General features: G+C 35.0%; 10 protein-coding genes across 10 annotated transcripts; 1 reads left to right on the top strand and 9 right to left on the bottom strand.

Moving 5' to 3' along the window:
- Positions 1-162: 162 nt before the first annotated feature.
- On the bottom strand, positions 163-522 carry AC631_03647 (uncharacterized protein; the record flags this gene model as incomplete). Its single annotated transcript, XM_015612476.1, has 1 exon — positions 163-522. One exon carries the CDS (start codon positions 520-522, stop codon positions 163-165), a length of 360 nt encoding a protein of 119 aa, XP_015466704.1.
- A 193-nt stretch (positions 523-715) lies between these two features.
- Positions 716-2,836, bottom strand: UTP8 (Utp8p; the record flags this gene model as incomplete). Its single annotated transcript, XM_015612475.1, has 1 exon — positions 716-2,836. The coding sequence occupies one exon, from the start codon at positions 2,834-2,836 to the stop codon at positions 716-718; it is 2,121 nt and encodes a 706-aa protein (XP_015466703.1).
- Positions 2,837-3,824: 988 nt separating this feature from the next.
- Positions 3,825-4,586, bottom strand: RHR2 (glycerol-1-phosphatase; the record flags this gene model as incomplete). The annotated part of the gene is made up of 1 exon (XM_015612474.1): positions 3,825-4,586. The coding sequence occupies one exon, from the start codon at positions 4,584-4,586 to the stop codon at positions 3,825-3,827; it is 762 nt and encodes a 253-aa protein (XP_015466702.1).
- Positions 4,587-6,238: 1,652 nt separating this feature from the next.
- On the bottom strand, positions 6,239-7,918 carry AC631_03644 (uncharacterized protein; the record flags this gene model as incomplete). Its single annotated transcript, XM_015612473.1, has 1 exon — positions 6,239-7,918. One exon carries the CDS (start codon positions 7,916-7,918, stop codon positions 6,239-6,241), a length of 1,680 nt encoding a protein of 559 aa, XP_015466701.1.
- Positions 7,919-9,135: 1,217 nt separating this feature from the next.
- On the bottom strand, positions 9,136-9,348 carry RPL25 (60S ribosomal uL23 domain-containing protein; the record flags this gene model as incomplete). The annotated part of the gene is made up of 1 exon (XM_015612472.1): positions 9,136-9,348. One exon carries the CDS (start codon positions 9,346-9,348, stop codon positions 9,136-9,138), a length of 213 nt encoding a protein of 70 aa, XP_015466700.1.
- Positions 9,349-10,456: 1,108 nt separating this feature from the next.
- Positions 10,457-11,065, bottom strand: AC631_03642 (mitochondrial 37S ribosomal protein YmS18; the record flags this gene model as incomplete). The annotated part of the gene is made up of 1 exon (XM_015612471.1): positions 10,457-11,065. The coding sequence occupies one exon, from the start codon at positions 11,063-11,065 to the stop codon at positions 10,457-10,459; it is 609 nt and encodes a 202-aa protein (XP_015466699.1).
- Positions 11,066-12,055: 990 nt separating this feature from the next.
- AC631_03641 (serine/threonine/tyrosine protein kinase) lies at positions 12,056-13,186 on the top strand (the record flags this gene model as incomplete). Its single annotated transcript, XM_015612470.1, has 1 exon — positions 12,056-13,186. One exon carries the CDS (start codon positions 12,056-12,058, stop codon positions 13,184-13,186), a length of 1,131 nt encoding a protein of 376 aa, XP_015466698.1.
- Positions 13,187-13,451: 265 nt separating this feature from the next.
- On the bottom strand, positions 13,452-13,985 carry AC631_03640 (uncharacterized protein; the record flags this gene model as incomplete). The annotated part of the gene is made up of 1 exon (XM_015612469.1): positions 13,452-13,985. The coding sequence occupies one exon, from the start codon at positions 13,983-13,985 to the stop codon at positions 13,452-13,454; it is 534 nt and encodes a 177-aa protein (XP_015466697.1).
- A 192-nt stretch (positions 13,986-14,177) lies between these two features.
- SWD3 (Swd3p) lies at positions 14,178-15,287 on the bottom strand (the record flags this gene model as incomplete). Its single annotated transcript, XM_015612468.1, has 1 exon — positions 14,178-15,287. The coding sequence occupies one exon, from the start codon at positions 15,285-15,287 to the stop codon at positions 14,178-14,180; it is 1,110 nt and encodes a 369-aa protein (XP_015466696.1).
- Positions 15,288-15,656: 369 nt separating this feature from the next.
- Positions 15,657-17,321, bottom strand: AC631_03638 (uncharacterized protein; the record flags this gene model as incomplete). The annotated part of the gene is made up of 1 exon (XM_015612467.1): positions 15,657-17,321. The coding sequence occupies one exon, from the start codon at positions 17,319-17,321 to the stop codon at positions 15,657-15,659; it is 1,665 nt and encodes a 554-aa protein (XP_015466695.1).
- Between the last annotated feature and the right edge of the window lie 294 nt (positions 17,322-17,615).

Genomic DNA, 17,615 nt, shown 5'->3' with positions numbered 1-17,615 from the left:
TTTTCTCTATTCATACTAAATATTCTTAGTATCTATATTTACATGAAAATGTTACTAATCTCATTAGCCTCTTGCTTTTTGACCTTATACCACCTTTCAAATTTAAGCAATACAAAATTCGACCAGTTTATACGCTAAGTGTATCATTATATCCTAGCTGGATCACTTTTTAATGTCACTGCATTTTTTGACCTTAGCACCTGCTAATGAACCCATTTCTGCTTTCGATTGTTTGATTGTTTCATTATCTCCTAATTCAGTACGATCATGAAATTTCAAAAAGTATTTCTCGCCTTCTTGCTTTTCACCTTGAACGATATTTTTGATCAAGAACTGGCTTACCTCGTTCATTTTATCTATGGCTTCTTGCTGTTGTTCTTGTTGAGCCAAGTCTTTATTATCAATAAATCCTTGCTTTATTTGAGTTCTAGCTGCTGTTAAAACAGGCAAATCGTTTTTGAAAGCAACTCTTGTAGCTCTGAGAGCATTTCTGTATGCATTTATGGCTCTTATGTTACTCATGTCTATCTTATTAATTCCCTATATGTAAATAAATGGTGATTATCACCAGAATTTTCGACTTGAATTTCTCATCGCGAAGGCACACCAATTTCCTTAGTCTCTCCAGCTTAAAAAATTTACATGGCCTATATTTAAACTTAACTACTACATATAGTTTTAACGATTTAAAGAATGTATATTTTGATATGCTAATCTATAATATCAATTTCTCAATTGAATAGTTAGGAATTCTTTTAGAAATCTCAATGCCATCATCTTTTAGCTTTTTACCAGCATTATTTTGTATGGATAAGATCGAATTCAATTGTTGCTGTTGGATTTCATTGTTCAGTTCAATGATATTAGTACTCTTTTCTGTTGTCTTTTTTCCTGATTTCTTATTTTTATTTAATTTTCTTATTGGCTCATTAATTAAAATGGCTTGGTTTGTAAGAGTCAAGTTGTAGTTGTTTGCCATTATTGATGCTAATTTGTCCTCAATAATTTCGATTAAATTATTTACAGTATTCATAGACCAGTTAAACAAACCACCAACATCAATGATAGATTGAATTAAATACCAACTTTGGTTATTATTAAGCTTAATCAAATTATTCAAGATAGTCTCTAAATTAAGATTGTTCTGTTTTGATTGTAAGATGTCATTCAATTGATGAGTTATTTGGTTTACTGAAAACTCATTAGTTAATCTAGTTATGACATCCTGGAAGATTTCTAAATTGTCATTGTTTAATTGTAAAGAAATTTCTTCAATTGACAAATTAGGACATGTTATTATTGCTTGTCTCAATAATCTAGGTTTGTCAAGTTGCGTGAATAATGACAATAACCCTTTTGTATGCTCGTATGTAAATAATGGATGAGTCAAAAGATAAATCAAGGTATACTCAGGAATAAAATCTAATTGTTCATCAAATATCAAGGATAAAACTTTACTTATAAAGTGAGGATCAATAACTCTATCATTTTCTACTTCAAAAACGGAAAACTCTTCTGCTGGGGTACCTTTTGCTAAAGTCTTTTTGATAGAGGACCAGCTTTTATTTTTCAAGTATGGAACTACGATTAATTCCCACTTATTAATATTCTTTTTCTCTTTTAACTCCACTAATTCATCGTATATCTCTTTTAATTCTTTGGATACCTTCGTGGATTCTTTGTCGAAAGAATCATCAATGACATTGGTTAAACCTTTGAACTCGCTGTCGTTTTTTCGCTTAACAATACTTTTGCCCAAACATTCACTAAGAGAATTTATTCCGGTATTGACATTGATTATATTTAAGCTGGTATTCTTCTTACGAGCATTATAATGCAAATAAATGGCAAAAGTAGAACTAGTATTTGTCGAACTTCCTTTAACATCAACTACTTGCTTAATATAAATTTTGTCCAATCTAGTATAAGTATCCAACAAACTCTGAAATTTGAAGTTTATTAAATATAACTTGCTTTTCCAGGATAATAATAATCTTTCATCACTCGGACAGATTATAGAATAATCATTGATAGATTTGGTTGGGGCGTCAATAATAGAGTCAACTTTTATTGACTTCAAGACTTTAAAGTCTATGATTGAGCGTGAGCTGATTTCCAACTTATCAATATTAAATTCATACAAAATTCCTGATTGATAAGTGAAAATAGACTGGCATTCTGCAAAATGAGAAAACTGATTGATCTCAAAAGATTTTTCATAATTCAACGAAGTCAATTTATAGACGAGACTTCTTTCATTAGATTCGATAGTTAATAATAAATCATTATCGTATTTAAAATCGTGGTTCGAAATGAACTTGTAATAAACTAATTCATTACCAGACTTGAGCTGTAAATCTAATGATACGTCTTCAAGGTTGTCGTCATTAATCTTTAATAATTTGAGTCCGCCATTAACCAAAATAGCATATACAAACTTACCACATTTTGAGAGCTTGACCCCTTTAACTTTTGAATCTAATTTAATTTCGAAATGATCTGCCGTATCATTGTGTCTTTTAATTATTAAAGCCTTGTAATTCTTACGCTCGGTAGTACCAACCACGTAGGTTTTGACGAAGTCAGTTGAATTACCATCTGTTTCTTGAACATCCATACATTCTACAATGGTGGATGGCGATAATGGGAATGACCATACTAATTTTGGTGTTGGTTTTAATATATAGCTGGAGATGATTGATTTTGATATACCAATATCAATATGAGTAGTATTGGTTGAAGTTATGGTTGGAATCACAACTTGGTGACATAAGTCTAGGTCCGTTATCCTTGGTAGAGATACCAAAGGGTACAGATCTGATAATGATGGGGCCATGGTTTAATATTAAGATTCTGCTTCTGGTTATTCTTCTTCCCATCGCTTTCAATGGTTCCATAAATTTTTTCTGAAGGTCATTGCTTATGTAATCAATCATAACCGTTTTTTTTTCAATGATCTGTGATCTATCAAGGCAAGACAACTTTTATTCAACTATAATTGTTGAATGCTTCTGGAAATAGTCATGTAAACTTGTATATTGGAGAATATGGAAGAAATTAGTGTTATTAGTATATAATTGTGAAATAAATCTAACGAATACAAAGTTAGTTTAATTATATAACTACAAATGAGCATATCATAGTTGCATTATCTGATATTATAATATAATATTGCTTTTAATGACGTACGATTATAGCAAAAGGAATGTTAATGACACTTCCTTTTAGATATTCAAAGAATATATAATTGTAATTGAAAGATACTCTTATATGAAAAAATGTACAATTGAGCCCCTACGCACTTACGATAGAGCGTACAATTTCATTTGTGTCTTTATAACGTATATATAGCATGGTTTGGACTACTTGTCTTCGTTGAAGTGATTCTATATATGTCTGGGTGAGTTGTAGAAGAAAAGCGAAGCAAGGCTAGGCTGCGAAAAGAGAAAAATTTATAGAACTGACAGTGTGATAGGTATCTATTTACAAAAGTTATTATAACAGTTTCTTAGAGAGAGTGTGGGATTTATGTTTAACTCTATAAAATGCACGTATGCTAATTAAGGGGAGGCTGCGGTGATGGAATTTCTGGCGCAGTAGCACCGATTATAACATGTGAAAACTAGAGCAGTATAATGACCCTATGGCATCTATTAGTCTACAGCTGGTAATAAAATGTAATCTAATGTACATTAAGAAATGACTCTAGTATAACTCTAGTATTAACTCTATAAAATAATGATATGAAAATGGTTTAGACCATGATGACAATGAAAGCAAACTGAAAATAAATAACCCAACTAATATATTAACCCTGAAAATGATTAGACGGATTGCAAGAATTCGTCATTGGCGTAATGGTAATCAGAGACAACAACCTTGAATTCATCGGTTTCCTCGTTGTAAGATTCGATCTTGAAAGAGCTCAAGTCGTCAACAACAATGTCAGCACCAGCCTTTCTAACCTTTTCTGGGTCGTAAGTAGAACAGATACCAACAATGAATGCACCAGCACCCTTACCGGCGGTAATACCAGCAGGAGCATCTTCGAAGACAACAACCTTGTTGTGGGCACCCTTGTAACCTAAGGTGTCTCTAGCAGATTGGTAACCTTGAGGGTGAGGCTTACCTTTGGTAACCTTTTCAGCGGTGATGAAGCAGTCTGGCTTTTCGATGGTTAATAATTTTAACCATTTGGTGGCCAATGGTAAAGTACCAGATGTCACAATAGCCCATCTTTGTTGACCGTTTTCAGTTTCCTTCTTGGAGAATTCGTCAAAAGATTTGACTAATTCAACAGCACCAGGGATTGGCTTGGCGAATTGTCCGAAAGAGTCTGGAATAGATCCTTCCCATTCGGTGACTTGTTCAACAATAGCATCTTCTGGTGACCATTTTGCAATCACATCGAATGTACGACATCCGTGCGAGGTTCTGATAATTTCATCTGGGTTGACGTGTGGTCTGGTCTTACCGAAATCTCTCCAGAATTCTGAGATAGCTCCGGTAGAGTTAACTAATGTTCCGTCACAATCGAATAAAGCAGCATTAACGTAAAAGACAGCTGGTTGCTTTTGAATTGTCATTGTAATATATTATTATTATGTTTGTATTAAGGAAAGTATTGAATACTGTTTGATAGTAGAAAATATTTACTCATTATGAGGGAGAATTGCATGCTATTTATATTAATCAATTAATTGCCTAAACAAAAAGAAATGTCTAGTTTATCAGCTTGTATTGCACTAAAGATTTTTTTTTTTGTTATCATCATCTGATTACATAATGCAAATTTTAGAAATTCAATTACGTAACGATGCTTATTGATGCGCTATATACGCTTAATTCCGGTATGTTACCATATAATACGCTCTTTAGGTTATAGTTATGTTCCGGGAGTATTGTGGCCAACAGAAATAAAAAAAATCATTACGTAATAGAACGGAACTAAAATGACCAAAAAGGGTAATACACGGTTGATTTTGTAATTTTATTTCTTTTGGGATCTTTCGATTTATTTCTTTTTGTGTTTAACGGTTACCACGAGAGCTTCCACGGACATGATATGATCTAATTAATGTGTGAGGATAGGAAAAACCATACACGGGCGATGACAGAATTAGATTTAATTTTCTGGGCCATCTTGGATCAAAAATAGATTCATGGCTGGGTGATGAATAGCATGAATCTTCGTGGTCTAGAGGTTGACTGAAACTTTGGGACATATACGTAAGTAGTAGGGACGCATACCGACAACAATAATTCTGGACCTATTGTGGGTACAGGGTTAATACAGTAGTGACCCAATAGGAACGTGTAGAGTATCTTATGATTCTGAAAGACCATCGTACGGGCCCAAAGGAGGAATAAAATGCTACTTAATACAAGACAGCTACGTCAATATGACGTAGTTGTGAGAAAGAGTGCGAGTGTAGTCTAGAAATGACGTCACGTCGGTTTTGTGAAACTGCATACAGGGGGATGTCGGTCGTAGGGGGGCCGGATGGGAGGGACCGGAATAATCAAGTAAACCGGGCTGCGAACCATTTAGACCAGATCTCCAGCGATCTTGGAGGATTCAGGTATTTCAGGAGCACCTAGTCAAACAAGCACTGAATAGAGCACTGAACAGAGCACTGAACTGGTCGTATAGGGATAACTGAAGGGCATAATACACGAGTATTTTCAGAGGATAGGTATTGACGACAATGTACAGTGTTGAATATAGGACAATGTAATAATACTACAATAGGTAATTAAAAAGAGACAATTGTAGATTGTTAAAGAGAGAGGGGGGCATTAGGATCAATAGTATAGTTAGAAATACTAAGGTCGGTAACCTGGTTAAAGTTTGGCAGAGGAATCGTTTTGGTAAAAAACCTTGTAACAACCTCACAACAGCATGTGAGCTAATCAAGATGTAGAGTTACGAGTTTTGAATTTTATAGTTGTAAGTTGTCATGCTGAAGCGCTTATGGGATGAAAGGAATCATTAGTTAAGTCCGAAATATTAGAATTCCGTGAGTTTGCTAATATTGACTCGAATCAGCAAAATTCGCAGCCAGTAGAAAAATATTGAGTTTTTGCACAAATATTGGTATATTCAAACAATCATAAAAATTAGACATACTAAATATATTTGATATATATAGGGCGAGAATAATAAGCTGCCTACGTTTCTGTTTATTTTTTACCTTTACCATGCCTGTAAACCGAGAATTTCTGGTCCCATTGATATTTACTGACGATTTATGAGTTTCATTATATCAATCAACTGCTCTTCCGAGTTACGCAAACCAACAATTCCCAAACTGATGGGTGAATTCTCAAAGCTTTCAGGTGAATCATATTGCTTATAAACAAATTCGTCCATTTCGTTTCTCGGTTTGTAATCTTTTATTGGGATATCCTTCGTCAAGTCGACCTTAGTAACTGGGAAAACTAACACTGGATAATCTAGCAAATTCCATTGGGCTGTGTAGCCCCAATACTTAGCGGTTCTATGCTTTGCAGCAGGTCCAGGGAAGACTGGTGCAATTAAGGCATCCATTGGAGTATTTCCTTCAGTATTGTTAAACAGTAACCAATGTTTCAAGTAATCCTTTCTATACTTTTGTTTTTCTAGATTCCACTTCCATATTTCCTCTACCGTTAATCTTTTCACTGAGTCTTTTCCCAAAATCCATTCTGTTTGAGGGCACATAGGCTCACCAGTGCTTTTCAATGTTTTTCTAGTATCATCACCTCCATCTTCAAAGTACAAGGCTGAAATAATCTCCCAAGCTTTCTGATGATTGAATGGCTCAAATTCAAAAACTTCTATATTATCCGTACTTTGCAATTTTTCAAACATAATATCAAGAGCTCTTGATATAGGAGGATGAGGTGTAACTACACCATCAGTTTTAAGAATACCAATGCGATAGGGGGTTTTTCTTGCGTGATTTCTCCATTCGATCGAAGTCAAGCTGGGATCAATCTTCCATGGTTTTTCCTGCACCACGGTTTTCATGAGTAACTCTAAGGTATCCAAGGACCTAGTCAATGGCCCAGTCACTGACATGATGGATTCAGAACCCATTTGGCAAGAGAAATAATCACTTGTTGGTATTCTTCCAACTGTTGTTCTCATACCGTAAATTCCATTGAATGCTGAAGGACATCTAATTGAACCACCTATATCAGAGCCTAGGCCGATAGGCGATGCATGAATTCCATTTATTGCACCCTCTCCTCCAGATGAGCCTCCGCAAGTAAGATCACTGTTAAATGGGTTAACAGTCCTACCATGAGTGAAAGATTCGCATTCAAGCATCATCAAAGATTGCGGGTTTGTAGACCTAACAAATGGAACCGCCCCATTCTTTATTAAAATGTTGACAATATCGGCATTATAGTCAACAACCCTGTCAAGGTAGCAGAGTGAACCATGGGTTACAGAATGACCGGTCAATGGGATCATTTCTTTGAGAGAAATTGGTAAGCCAAACATAGGACAATGGCTTACCAATTTGTCTTTATTTTCATCTAAATATCTAGCGCTTTTTAACGCTTCATCAGGAAGAAATTCATAGACACAATTAGTCACTTTAGATGCAATTAAAGCAGCATGGAAGTAGCTTGTGAGGACCTCAACACAAGTATATTTTCCACTTTTGATATCCTGGATCAATTCGACGGGATCAGCCTCAGTAATTTGGACGTCTTTCTTCGATAACGTTTCGTAGTATTTATCAACAGGAAATTTGGCAGGGCTACCAAAATCAGTTACAGACTTTCCAATTGCACTTGGAAGCTTCTCAAATGCTTCTAAAGTTTCATCACTATCGAATGGAAATAATTCCAATGTTCTACTTTGTGATTTGCCAAAAATCAATTGTGCTTGCAGAGCTAAGGTTTTCCAATCTGTAGTCAACATCGTGAAATGGCTAATTGCTTATTGATATACTTCAAATTAATAAAGGTTTGATCTATTTATATAGCTATCTTACTGAAATCATCATTCTATTATACTGACTAGAATGGGGAAAAATAGCGGGCAAATCATAATCAAGCTGTGGATAAGATTCTCACATCGATAAGCGTATTTTAGATAAGACGCACCAATTTTTGAGGGGTTTTCCTCAGCAACTCATGTAGTTATTTAAGCTTTCCTGATATATTTGCTACTATTACAAATTATCCACCCAATATTGAGTTAATTGATCTAGTTTAGTATGGTTTCGTCGTGCATGAAGTTATTTTAAAAGTTAAAACCAAATAATAAGTCAATTTAGTCGCTGTTATAGGAAGCCAAGTAAAGGAATTGAGAAAAGTTAAATAGCAGACATGACTATATTGATGCGAAATTAGAATATAAATCCCACTCTAAGTTTGTAGTACACATTATCCTCGTATGCGAGACGAGAATTTTGGACTTTCTTATCATTTAAAATTCCAATATCGTAAGTATTTGTGTTAATCACGTATGATATCTTGCTATCTTTCATGTGTTTTCAATATTGCACCACTTCTATCACTACTACCGCTATATAATTTTTCTAACTTTAGTTAAGTTCGTGTGCCAGATTAAACGTAGGAGCAATTTGTAGGCTTCTTTACAAGTGTGGGACAAGAGTGAAAAAAAGCTCTTGGCCAGTTACGAAATTTGGTTCCGTGTTGTTGCAATAACTAGAGCAAAAAACTGAAGTAGGAAAGAGAATTTTCGGAGATGCCAGTAAAGGTCATGTTTAGTGAAAATATACGCTTTAATATTCATGGTTAATCTTTATGCTTGCAGTGGTACATAATGGTATATTTCTATGCAACTGCAAGGTTCATACTGGGTTCAATGAATATCGATGCCTTGCTTAGCTTTGGTATGAACCGAAAACTAACGTACACGTAGAAATTAATTAATCACTATATTGGCATTGGATCTGCCAGCCTACATTACTTTGGAACACTTAAAACGTAGTAGAATTATGTATATAAAATGTTTTCCCCATTACTTTTTTCTTTATAAAACTTAAATTGATGAACTCACTCAAACCATGAGTTATTTATAAAATACAATATAAAATATAAACAAAAAAGACAATGATGATTAAAGCTTATTCATTATTATTTTTTCCCAACTCAAATAGATTAAATAATTTAGATGTAACCAATTCTGTTAGCAATATCTAAAGCATCGTGGTCAGCAGTTAATCTGATGTAAGCCTTCTTGGTACCGTTTGGTCTGACTAAGGTGTTGACGTATTCGACATCGACATCGTATAATTCCTTGACAGCGGACTTGATTTGGTTCTTGTTAGACTTTAAGTCAACTTGGAAAACTAAGATGTTACCGTCTTCAACCTTCTTCATAGCGGTTTCGGAGGCGATTGGAGAAACAATGATCTTGTAAGCATCTAATCTGTTGTAGTGTGGGACAGCCTTTCTAGAGTATTTTGGGGTTCTAGATAATTTTAAAGTCTTTGGTCTGTGGAAAGAAGTGTCGGTTCTAACCTTCAAAGATTTTTTAGCATTAGTACCCTTTAAAGCAGCTTTCTTAGCAGCGGAAGGCTTAGATTGAGCTATTATATGTTAGTATTTACTTCCATCTTCGTATTCGAGTTTCCTATAGTGATCCTATTTCAAGACTAAATTACCTGCGAGTCATCTCTAATTTCTACTTTCAACTCTAAATTCCATTTCTCGACCGCTGTCGACACCTTGGCTTATCGTATTCTCTCTACCATCGCTTATTGCGCCAAATTTGTATTTTCCTACTTTCTATTGCTCTCTATGGTTGTCTCATCATCATTACTATTTTTCACCAATATTCATTTACAAATTCTCTTATATCCATGGCTTTCTATTCTCTCATTGATCACTATAATCAAATACTCTTATGATACTGTTCATATAGTTACTTACAGATTGGAGACATTTTTAATTAATCCTAAGTTAGTCCTTAATACTTTGTAAAAAGCTTCAACTTTTCAATTTTTTCAACTGAGGAATTGAATTTTTTGTCTAAATTTTCACACTATAAGAAGAAAGTGTCACAAAAATGAAATTTCAATTTTGTCCTCACAAAAATTTTTCACTCCTGGAATAACCATCAGGTGTTGACAGAATACTCGTAGGGTAAAAGCCCTATGAGCATTTGGTGTTTGGGTGTAGGTCAATAGTAGTGTAGAGTTTGTGATCAAGTACATACCGGCAGACGCAGTCTATTGGATGTGACATTAGATGGTGATAATGATAAGGCCATGACACACAGATGTGAATGGTGAAATGGTGAAATGGTGAACTATTATGTGTATTGTAGATATTTGGCTTAATGGCAGAAGTTGGCGTAGACAGAAGTGGTTGCGGGCTTAAGAGATATGATGGTAGCTCACTACACGATGGTTCAATAAACTATTTTCATTATTATATGATAATTATATACAGAGGAGCATCGGATTGACCGACATATGAAACACTTCTACAAACGACGTAATTTCTTAGGACGCGAACCACCGAACTGTAATTTGGTGTTGTCACTTATTCTAATGATGTTAGGCTTGACCTTTGACCCTTCTTTACCTTGCAACGCGGCCAAGAACGCTTCTCTACCCTTTCCAAAGTCCTTCAAAATCATTTCGATCTTGTCGTTTGGCCCGAGCAAGTTTCTTTCTTCGATTAATTTGAACATTCTGGCACTCACCTGGTATCCGGCTTCGTATTCGGATCTCTGAGCCTTTCTGAATCCTAGTTGACCCGCGGAAACGTGGATCTTGGTGTGGTGTGGTAATTGTAAGTAGTATAACACCTTTTCGTTGTAAGTCAAGTGTTCGTTCTTTTCCATGAAGTCCTGGTCTTCTACCACGGCCACTAACGATAACAAAGTGTTGTGTCTGTGAAACGACCCGTAGAGTTTCCACAAAACAACTTTCTCATTCTTGCGTCCTTTGAATAATTGCTGCTTCATGTTTGGGTCTATGATGTTGGTGATTTGATGCTCTTGAGGCTTATTGGTGCTCATCGATATTGCCTCCGATCTTAACATGTTGCTTGTCGATAACGGTCTAAATGCAACCGCAGGCGCAAGCATCTTAGCTGCTGGTATCCTGCCAGCCAATTTGGTGCTTCTGGATATCATTGTTTGCCCGTTTCCCCTATGGTTTTGTTGCTCTACTCCAACTGGTACTTTTCATATAAACTTTTCACCCAGTCGCTGTTCTCGTAGATTATATAATCACTCCCCAACGGCTTATATAATAAAATTCCCGTCCTTCTCCTGGCCAATTTCCAGCTCAATCCACAATTTCCATGGCTCCCGGCTCAATTCCATGCATCAATGACCTTTCTATGTTCCATGTTGACCCCAGATACTAGATCTTTCATTCGAGTGCAGAAGCGCCCAATAAGCACATTAAGAATAATTTAGTGAAAAGGCCAGACGAGCTAATCACATTTGCGTTTATACCTATTACTTCGTGCTTATTCGGTCGTAGATACCATTACAATTTCAAACCATACGCTAGTATACCGCTTATGGCTCATAGTCATATAGTCGTCTAATTGACCTATTGTTTAATGCAAATTTATGACACACCAAATGTACTGCACATAGTCAAGTCTCCCCCCTCCTCCTAAAACACGTCGCTCTAGAAGATACGTAAACCAGTCTGTTATTACCGTTAAACATCAACACACGATTAGTTAATCAATTGATTCTTTTGATAGAGGAAGAAGATACTCGGTGTTATACAATAAGTGATTGAGTTGGAATATAGAATAATCCAAGAAAATCAGTACCTATCTGGCAGATAACAACACAGGTAAAAAAAAACAACCCCAGTACAACATAAACGCCAGCTGTTTAATTTACAAATATCACCAGATAACGGCCCATTGGACCACGTCATATTCAAAGCATAAACATATTTGGAAGGATAGAAAGCATTAGGCTTGATTATCGATATTGAGAACTGATTAAGCACCATTGGCTAGTCATTCACACAATTGAAGTGTATAACTCAAGAGTAATAAAAGCAATAGAACAGCGAATTTCGAACAGCTAAGTCCCATAAATTGCAATATGAATCATACAGGACTGACTAATAATACATTCAATGAATATGTGTTAGACCAAGTTGTAGAGAATGCCACATTACAGTCGGATAGAATGGTGGTTCGAGAATATAAAAAAATAGGAGAAGGGGCCTTCGGAACGGTCGTAGAGGCAGTTTTGAGAAAAGAGTACAAGAAGGATAGTGAACAGGATAGAGAAGAGCCGTGGCTTGGACCTTATGCTATCAAGAGAGTACCAGCACAGACAGAATACAAGAGCAGAGAATTAGAAATATTGAGAGTTGTAAATCACCCAAATATTGTCAGTTTACGGTTCTTCTTTGATAAAAAGAGCTCATCTGACGGTAAAATCTACCAGAATTTAGTGATGGAATGCTTACCATCTAATTTGCAAAGTGAAATCAAATATTATAGACATTCAAAATATACCATACCTTATCCCCACATGAAGACATACACATTCCAGTTAGCCAGAGCAATGCTTTACTTACATGGGTTTGGAATTTCACATCGTGATATCAAGCCTTCAAATATTTTGGTGGACCCTGCGACAGTCACATTAAAAATATGTGATTTTGGAAGTGCCAAAAAATTAGAACCAAATCAACCATCGGTCAGTTATATATGTTCTCGATATTATAGAGCGCCTGAATTAATTATTGGATGTTCTATTTACACAACGAAGATTGATATTTGGGGTTTAGGTTGCGTAATAGCAGAGATGTTTTTAGGTAAACCTATTTTCCAAGGAGAATCTCCTCAATCCCAATTGAAAGAGATTTCAAAATTATTGGGACCCCCATCGAAGACATTCTTCTTCAACAATAATCCAAAGTATAGAGGAAATATGTACACTAATAAGTTATTCTCGTGTACTGTTGAAGAAAGATTCAAGCAAATCTTCAGCAACTCTCCTCCTGATGCTATTGATTTATTGATGAAAATATTGGTTTATGAACCGGAAAAGAGAGCAAGTCCTAGAAGAGTATTATGTCATCCGTTTTTCCATGAATTGAAACAAGATAATTTCCAAGTCTATCCAAGAGGTTCTTCTGAACCTATTAGATTGAATTTATTTAATTTCAGCAATTATGAACTTGAATTGCTAGGCCCCTTGAAGGATGAATTATTATCTTAATAACCGTAAGAGTTAGAATTTAATTTTTGTGTATATTTATTACTGTTTACGTGAACTCTCTAATGATCCCAATTTTACTTCGATGAAGTGTATGCTGACCTTTTTTTTATTACAGCTTTATTTTTATATTTATTACGGTGGTTACTGATTAACTTTTTGACCTTACTGCACTTTCTGTCTTAGAAATGAATTTGCTTGAATTTGTATTAGTCTAAATTAACTTAAGTCTTATGCTACTTATATAAATTGAGTGAATGTACATCATCTATAATGCTAAACTATAACTATACTCATCTTCAATATTTTGAGATAACCATAATGAAATACAACTTAACATTATACACCCATTGCAGATTATGTTCGAAACACCCATACCTAAGGTTGGAAATCCGTAATGCTTTAACAAAAATTTTAATATGAAGACCATAAAAGAACCTGCCAACCCTCCTGCCAACAACGAGAAACCACAGAATAATATCACCCTTGCAACCCATGCCGTGCTATTCCCATTCGAACTTAAAAACGAATTATTTGAATCATTGAAGAGATTAGCCTTTTCAATTGAATTAACAATCAACATACCCAAAGTAGAACAAATGAATGGAATCCAATCAACAAAAGTAATATGAACTATAGATGCATTAACTGTCTTTGAGTATATAGCGGCATCAATCATGGACCAGAAACCGATTGCGTATAAGGCACCTGCTATGTAAACCCCAAACGATTTCAATTTAGCAGATTTTGGTAATCGTAACAGCGCTGCGTTGAATCTAAACAAATTTGTCTGTTGATCCATAGTAGTTGATAGATATATATTTGTAATATTATGGTAATTGCAATAGATAAATGCTTAGAGGACCCCCCTCGTCTATAATACATATCATTTTCCTCAAATATAAGGAAGTGGTTTTGTGTCACTTCTGAAAAATTGAATGCTGTTGTACTACTATCTACTCTATAGGTTATATGCTGTATAAATAATACACAATTAACTGCTTGCAGGTGATTCGGGTAAACTACTTGCATCGGGGTTCATTTCTGTTGGTTTGAAATATTTGGGATTCATTTCCATTATACTTACAGCCCCATTTTTGCTGCAAGCTGCAATTATTCTGCCCTCATCGTATGTATCAATATCAAAAACAGGTTCACCTGAATTTTCAAACTGGTAAGCTATCTTCTTGGATTGGACATCCCACACCAATATCCCAGATTTATCGGAGCCTGAAATTATCAACGGATCTTTTGTTTTCGTTATAAATTTGGCACTGCAATTGTACGCTTCACTTATGGGAACCTCTCCGCCATCTAGGCCTAAATATGTCTTGATAACTTTATTATTCATGTAGTCCCATAATCTCAATACACCATCTAAACTTGAACTCAATATGTATTTACCATTTGGTGAGAACTCAACGTTTGAAATAGGGAAATTTACAACGTCAGCAGTAGATGCGGTTGCGGTTCCATGACTCGAACTATTATAAGTTAATGTTTTTAAACATTGGCCTGTTTCTAGATCGAACAATCTCATTAAACCGTCATACGACGCACTCGCTATCATTGTGCTATCTGGCGTTAATGCTAATGACAGTACTGGGTCAGAGTGGGCAGCCAAAGTCTTTAAAGTTATTCCTGATATTATATCCCAAATAGTTATAGTTTCATCTGCGGACCCACTGATCAATATATTACCTTTCAGGCTAAATTTTACAGCTGTTACATGATAAGTATGTTTTTTAAGTACTTTGAGGCATTGTTTTTTCTTAATGGACCAAAGTCGAATGGTAAGATCGTCTGAGCATGAGGCTATTATATTAGAGTTAGTTGGCGAAAACTCAATATCCGATATACCTTTTGTGTGGCCTATCAATTCAGCAAGCAATTCTCCATCATTTAAATTGAATACTTTAACCGTCGTATCTGATGATCCTGTAGCAAATTTGGTCCCATCTGGTGATATTTTGATTGAGTTTACTGAATGTTCACCTTTACTTATTGAATACTTTTCTTTATATAAGTCATTCATTGGCAATATAGTTTGTGCCACATAACTATCAGTTGACAACTTCTGTCTCTTCAACGATGATTCAGCCATATCATAATCCTTTTCATGTCATGTATATGTCTACTAATCAGAGTTTTGAACCGTCTTGTTTAGATAACTTGTAGCCTGCATATAAAGAAACATATTATATCTCTTGTAACTCCTCTACCCATGTTGATACAGCGCAGTAGGCATTGCATGTAAGTCTTAGATCTTGTATAGATAATGTGTATAAACTACAGTCTTGAAAGGAAATACCAATGCTTTTCTCTTAAAAAAATGAAGTACTTTGCATTTAAAAAATTAAGCTGTTAATAAAATCATTGAAATTTTGCAACTTTTCCGATTAATTAAGAATTTTAAACTTTGTATATACTTCTATCCTAAAAGTTCACAAGCATATATAATCAAACTATACACCTATTTATACACTTGATTGTCTTGCGATGCGTTTTCAGTCATTTTATCAATCCATGTTTCAAACAAGCTAAATTCAATTTCATCAAATTGCGTAAAAGATTTATTGTTTAAAGTAGCCATAGTTGCAGTATCAGATATGGTCTTTAATGTGTTCAATTTGACATTCAAATTTGAGGGAATAATTAACCTTTGCAACGTAGATCGAGGGTTGTTTTCTGTTTGCTTATCTGCTGGTATTTTTAAGAGTTCCTTCAAAAAGTATTTCATATACTGGCAAAATAGAAGCTTATTATAAGGCGTATTATTTGGCTCAGAATATTGAATGAAACTAACAAGTTTTAGCATATTATCATTAAGGGATACTAATAAATCGTACTGTTGCGTAGACAAACTGCATTTAGAGTCTAGTTTTTGAAACACTTTGTTTAATATTTTATGAAGTTCAGGCTCAATTGTTTTCTTTAAATTCTCCTGCTTTGTGTTTATTTTTGATAAAGATTGATAGTTGAGCTTAGGTAAAGGCGGATCCTTGTTGATTTCTTGTTTATCAGAGGTAGGTGACAAAGATGATTCTCTGGATGACTTCTGGGACATTGTAGGACTAGGAGGGAACTGAATAGTTGGTTTTTCGGAAGAAGAATACTGTATCAGACTGATGTCAAAATGAATTGTTTTCTGTTCGTCTAGTTCTCCTTCATTCCATTTTTGCTGATTGTTCCTTATTTCCGTTGGTACGTAATAATTTTGCTTTATGGTGACGTGGTTCTCTTGATCCCATCTTCGTTTATTTGTTATTAGTTTTTTAACTAATTTTTTTTGGTCATTAACAGATGACGAAGCGTTCGTTATAAATTTATGTTTTAGTAATTTAGTGGCAGAAAATCTTTCCTTAGGATCAATTACAAAACACAGGCACAAAAAATCCTTGAAAGAATCAGAAATTTCAAGATCATCCAAACCTATAAGTTCAGTAAAGTTATTTTCATAATGGCACCTCGAAATTTGTCTTAAGGCCTTCATTGGGGTGAAATGATTTTGCAACGGAGGCTTCCCTGTAAATAATTCATAAGCACAGCAGCCCAAGGACCATATATCTGCCTTAAAGCTATGACCACCATTATTGTTCAAAATAACTTCTGGTGCCATCCAATATGGTGTGCCGACAGTTGTATTTCTTCGTGAAAAGTTCGAAGACAATTGAGTAGAAACCCCAAAATCTGTTAATTTCACCTCCCCTGTTTGGTTTAGCAAAATATTCTGAGATTTCAAATCTCGATGTATTTTACCTTGCTCATGCAAATACTCTAGAGCAATTAGGATTTCCTTTGTGATTATCAGGATTACTTTCTCATCAGTGACAGCCCCAGGTTTCAATAAGTCAAAGAGTGATCCACCGTTTACATATTCCATTATCACCCATAACTTGTAATGTTTAACAAAACAACCATAATATTGAGTAATCTGAGAGAGCCGACATTCTGATATTATCATAATTTCTTTATTAACTTCAAATAAGTCTGTTTGTTCATGCTCCAAATCTATTTGTTTTATGGCTACTTCTTCGTTAGTCGCCTTTATTACTCCTCGATATACTACACCAAATCCACCCCTACCAACCTCTTCACACACTTGTAGTTCATCTGCAGATTGTATCCTTATTCCCATACCAACCGAGAATGAGGAAGAATAAGCTTGATAAAGAACGAACCATTATGTTCTTCTGAAATGTAAACAAGTTAATCGTTATGAGCGCGACTACATCAAATATCAAAAAATGATTTTGAAGAACTAGATGATGTTGTAACTTCTCCATACACCACCTAAATGAATTCAATAAGAAAGGTATGCTTAGGGGGGATCAGGCAAGTCTATTTACGAACAAATACACCAGTAACATCCCAATTTCGAGATATATATAATATAAGGACGTTATCTAATACAAGGAAATGTCAAAATGCA

Source organism: Debaryomyces fabryi (assembly GCF_001447935.2).
Source record: "Debaryomyces fabryi strain CBS 789 chromosome Unknown contig00081, whole genome shotgun sequence".
Classification (NCBI taxonomy): Eukaryota; Fungi; Ascomycota; class Pichiomycetes; order Serinales; family Debaryomycetaceae; genus Debaryomyces; species Debaryomyces fabryi.
This window is presented reverse-complemented; position numbering and strand designations above follow the sequence as displayed.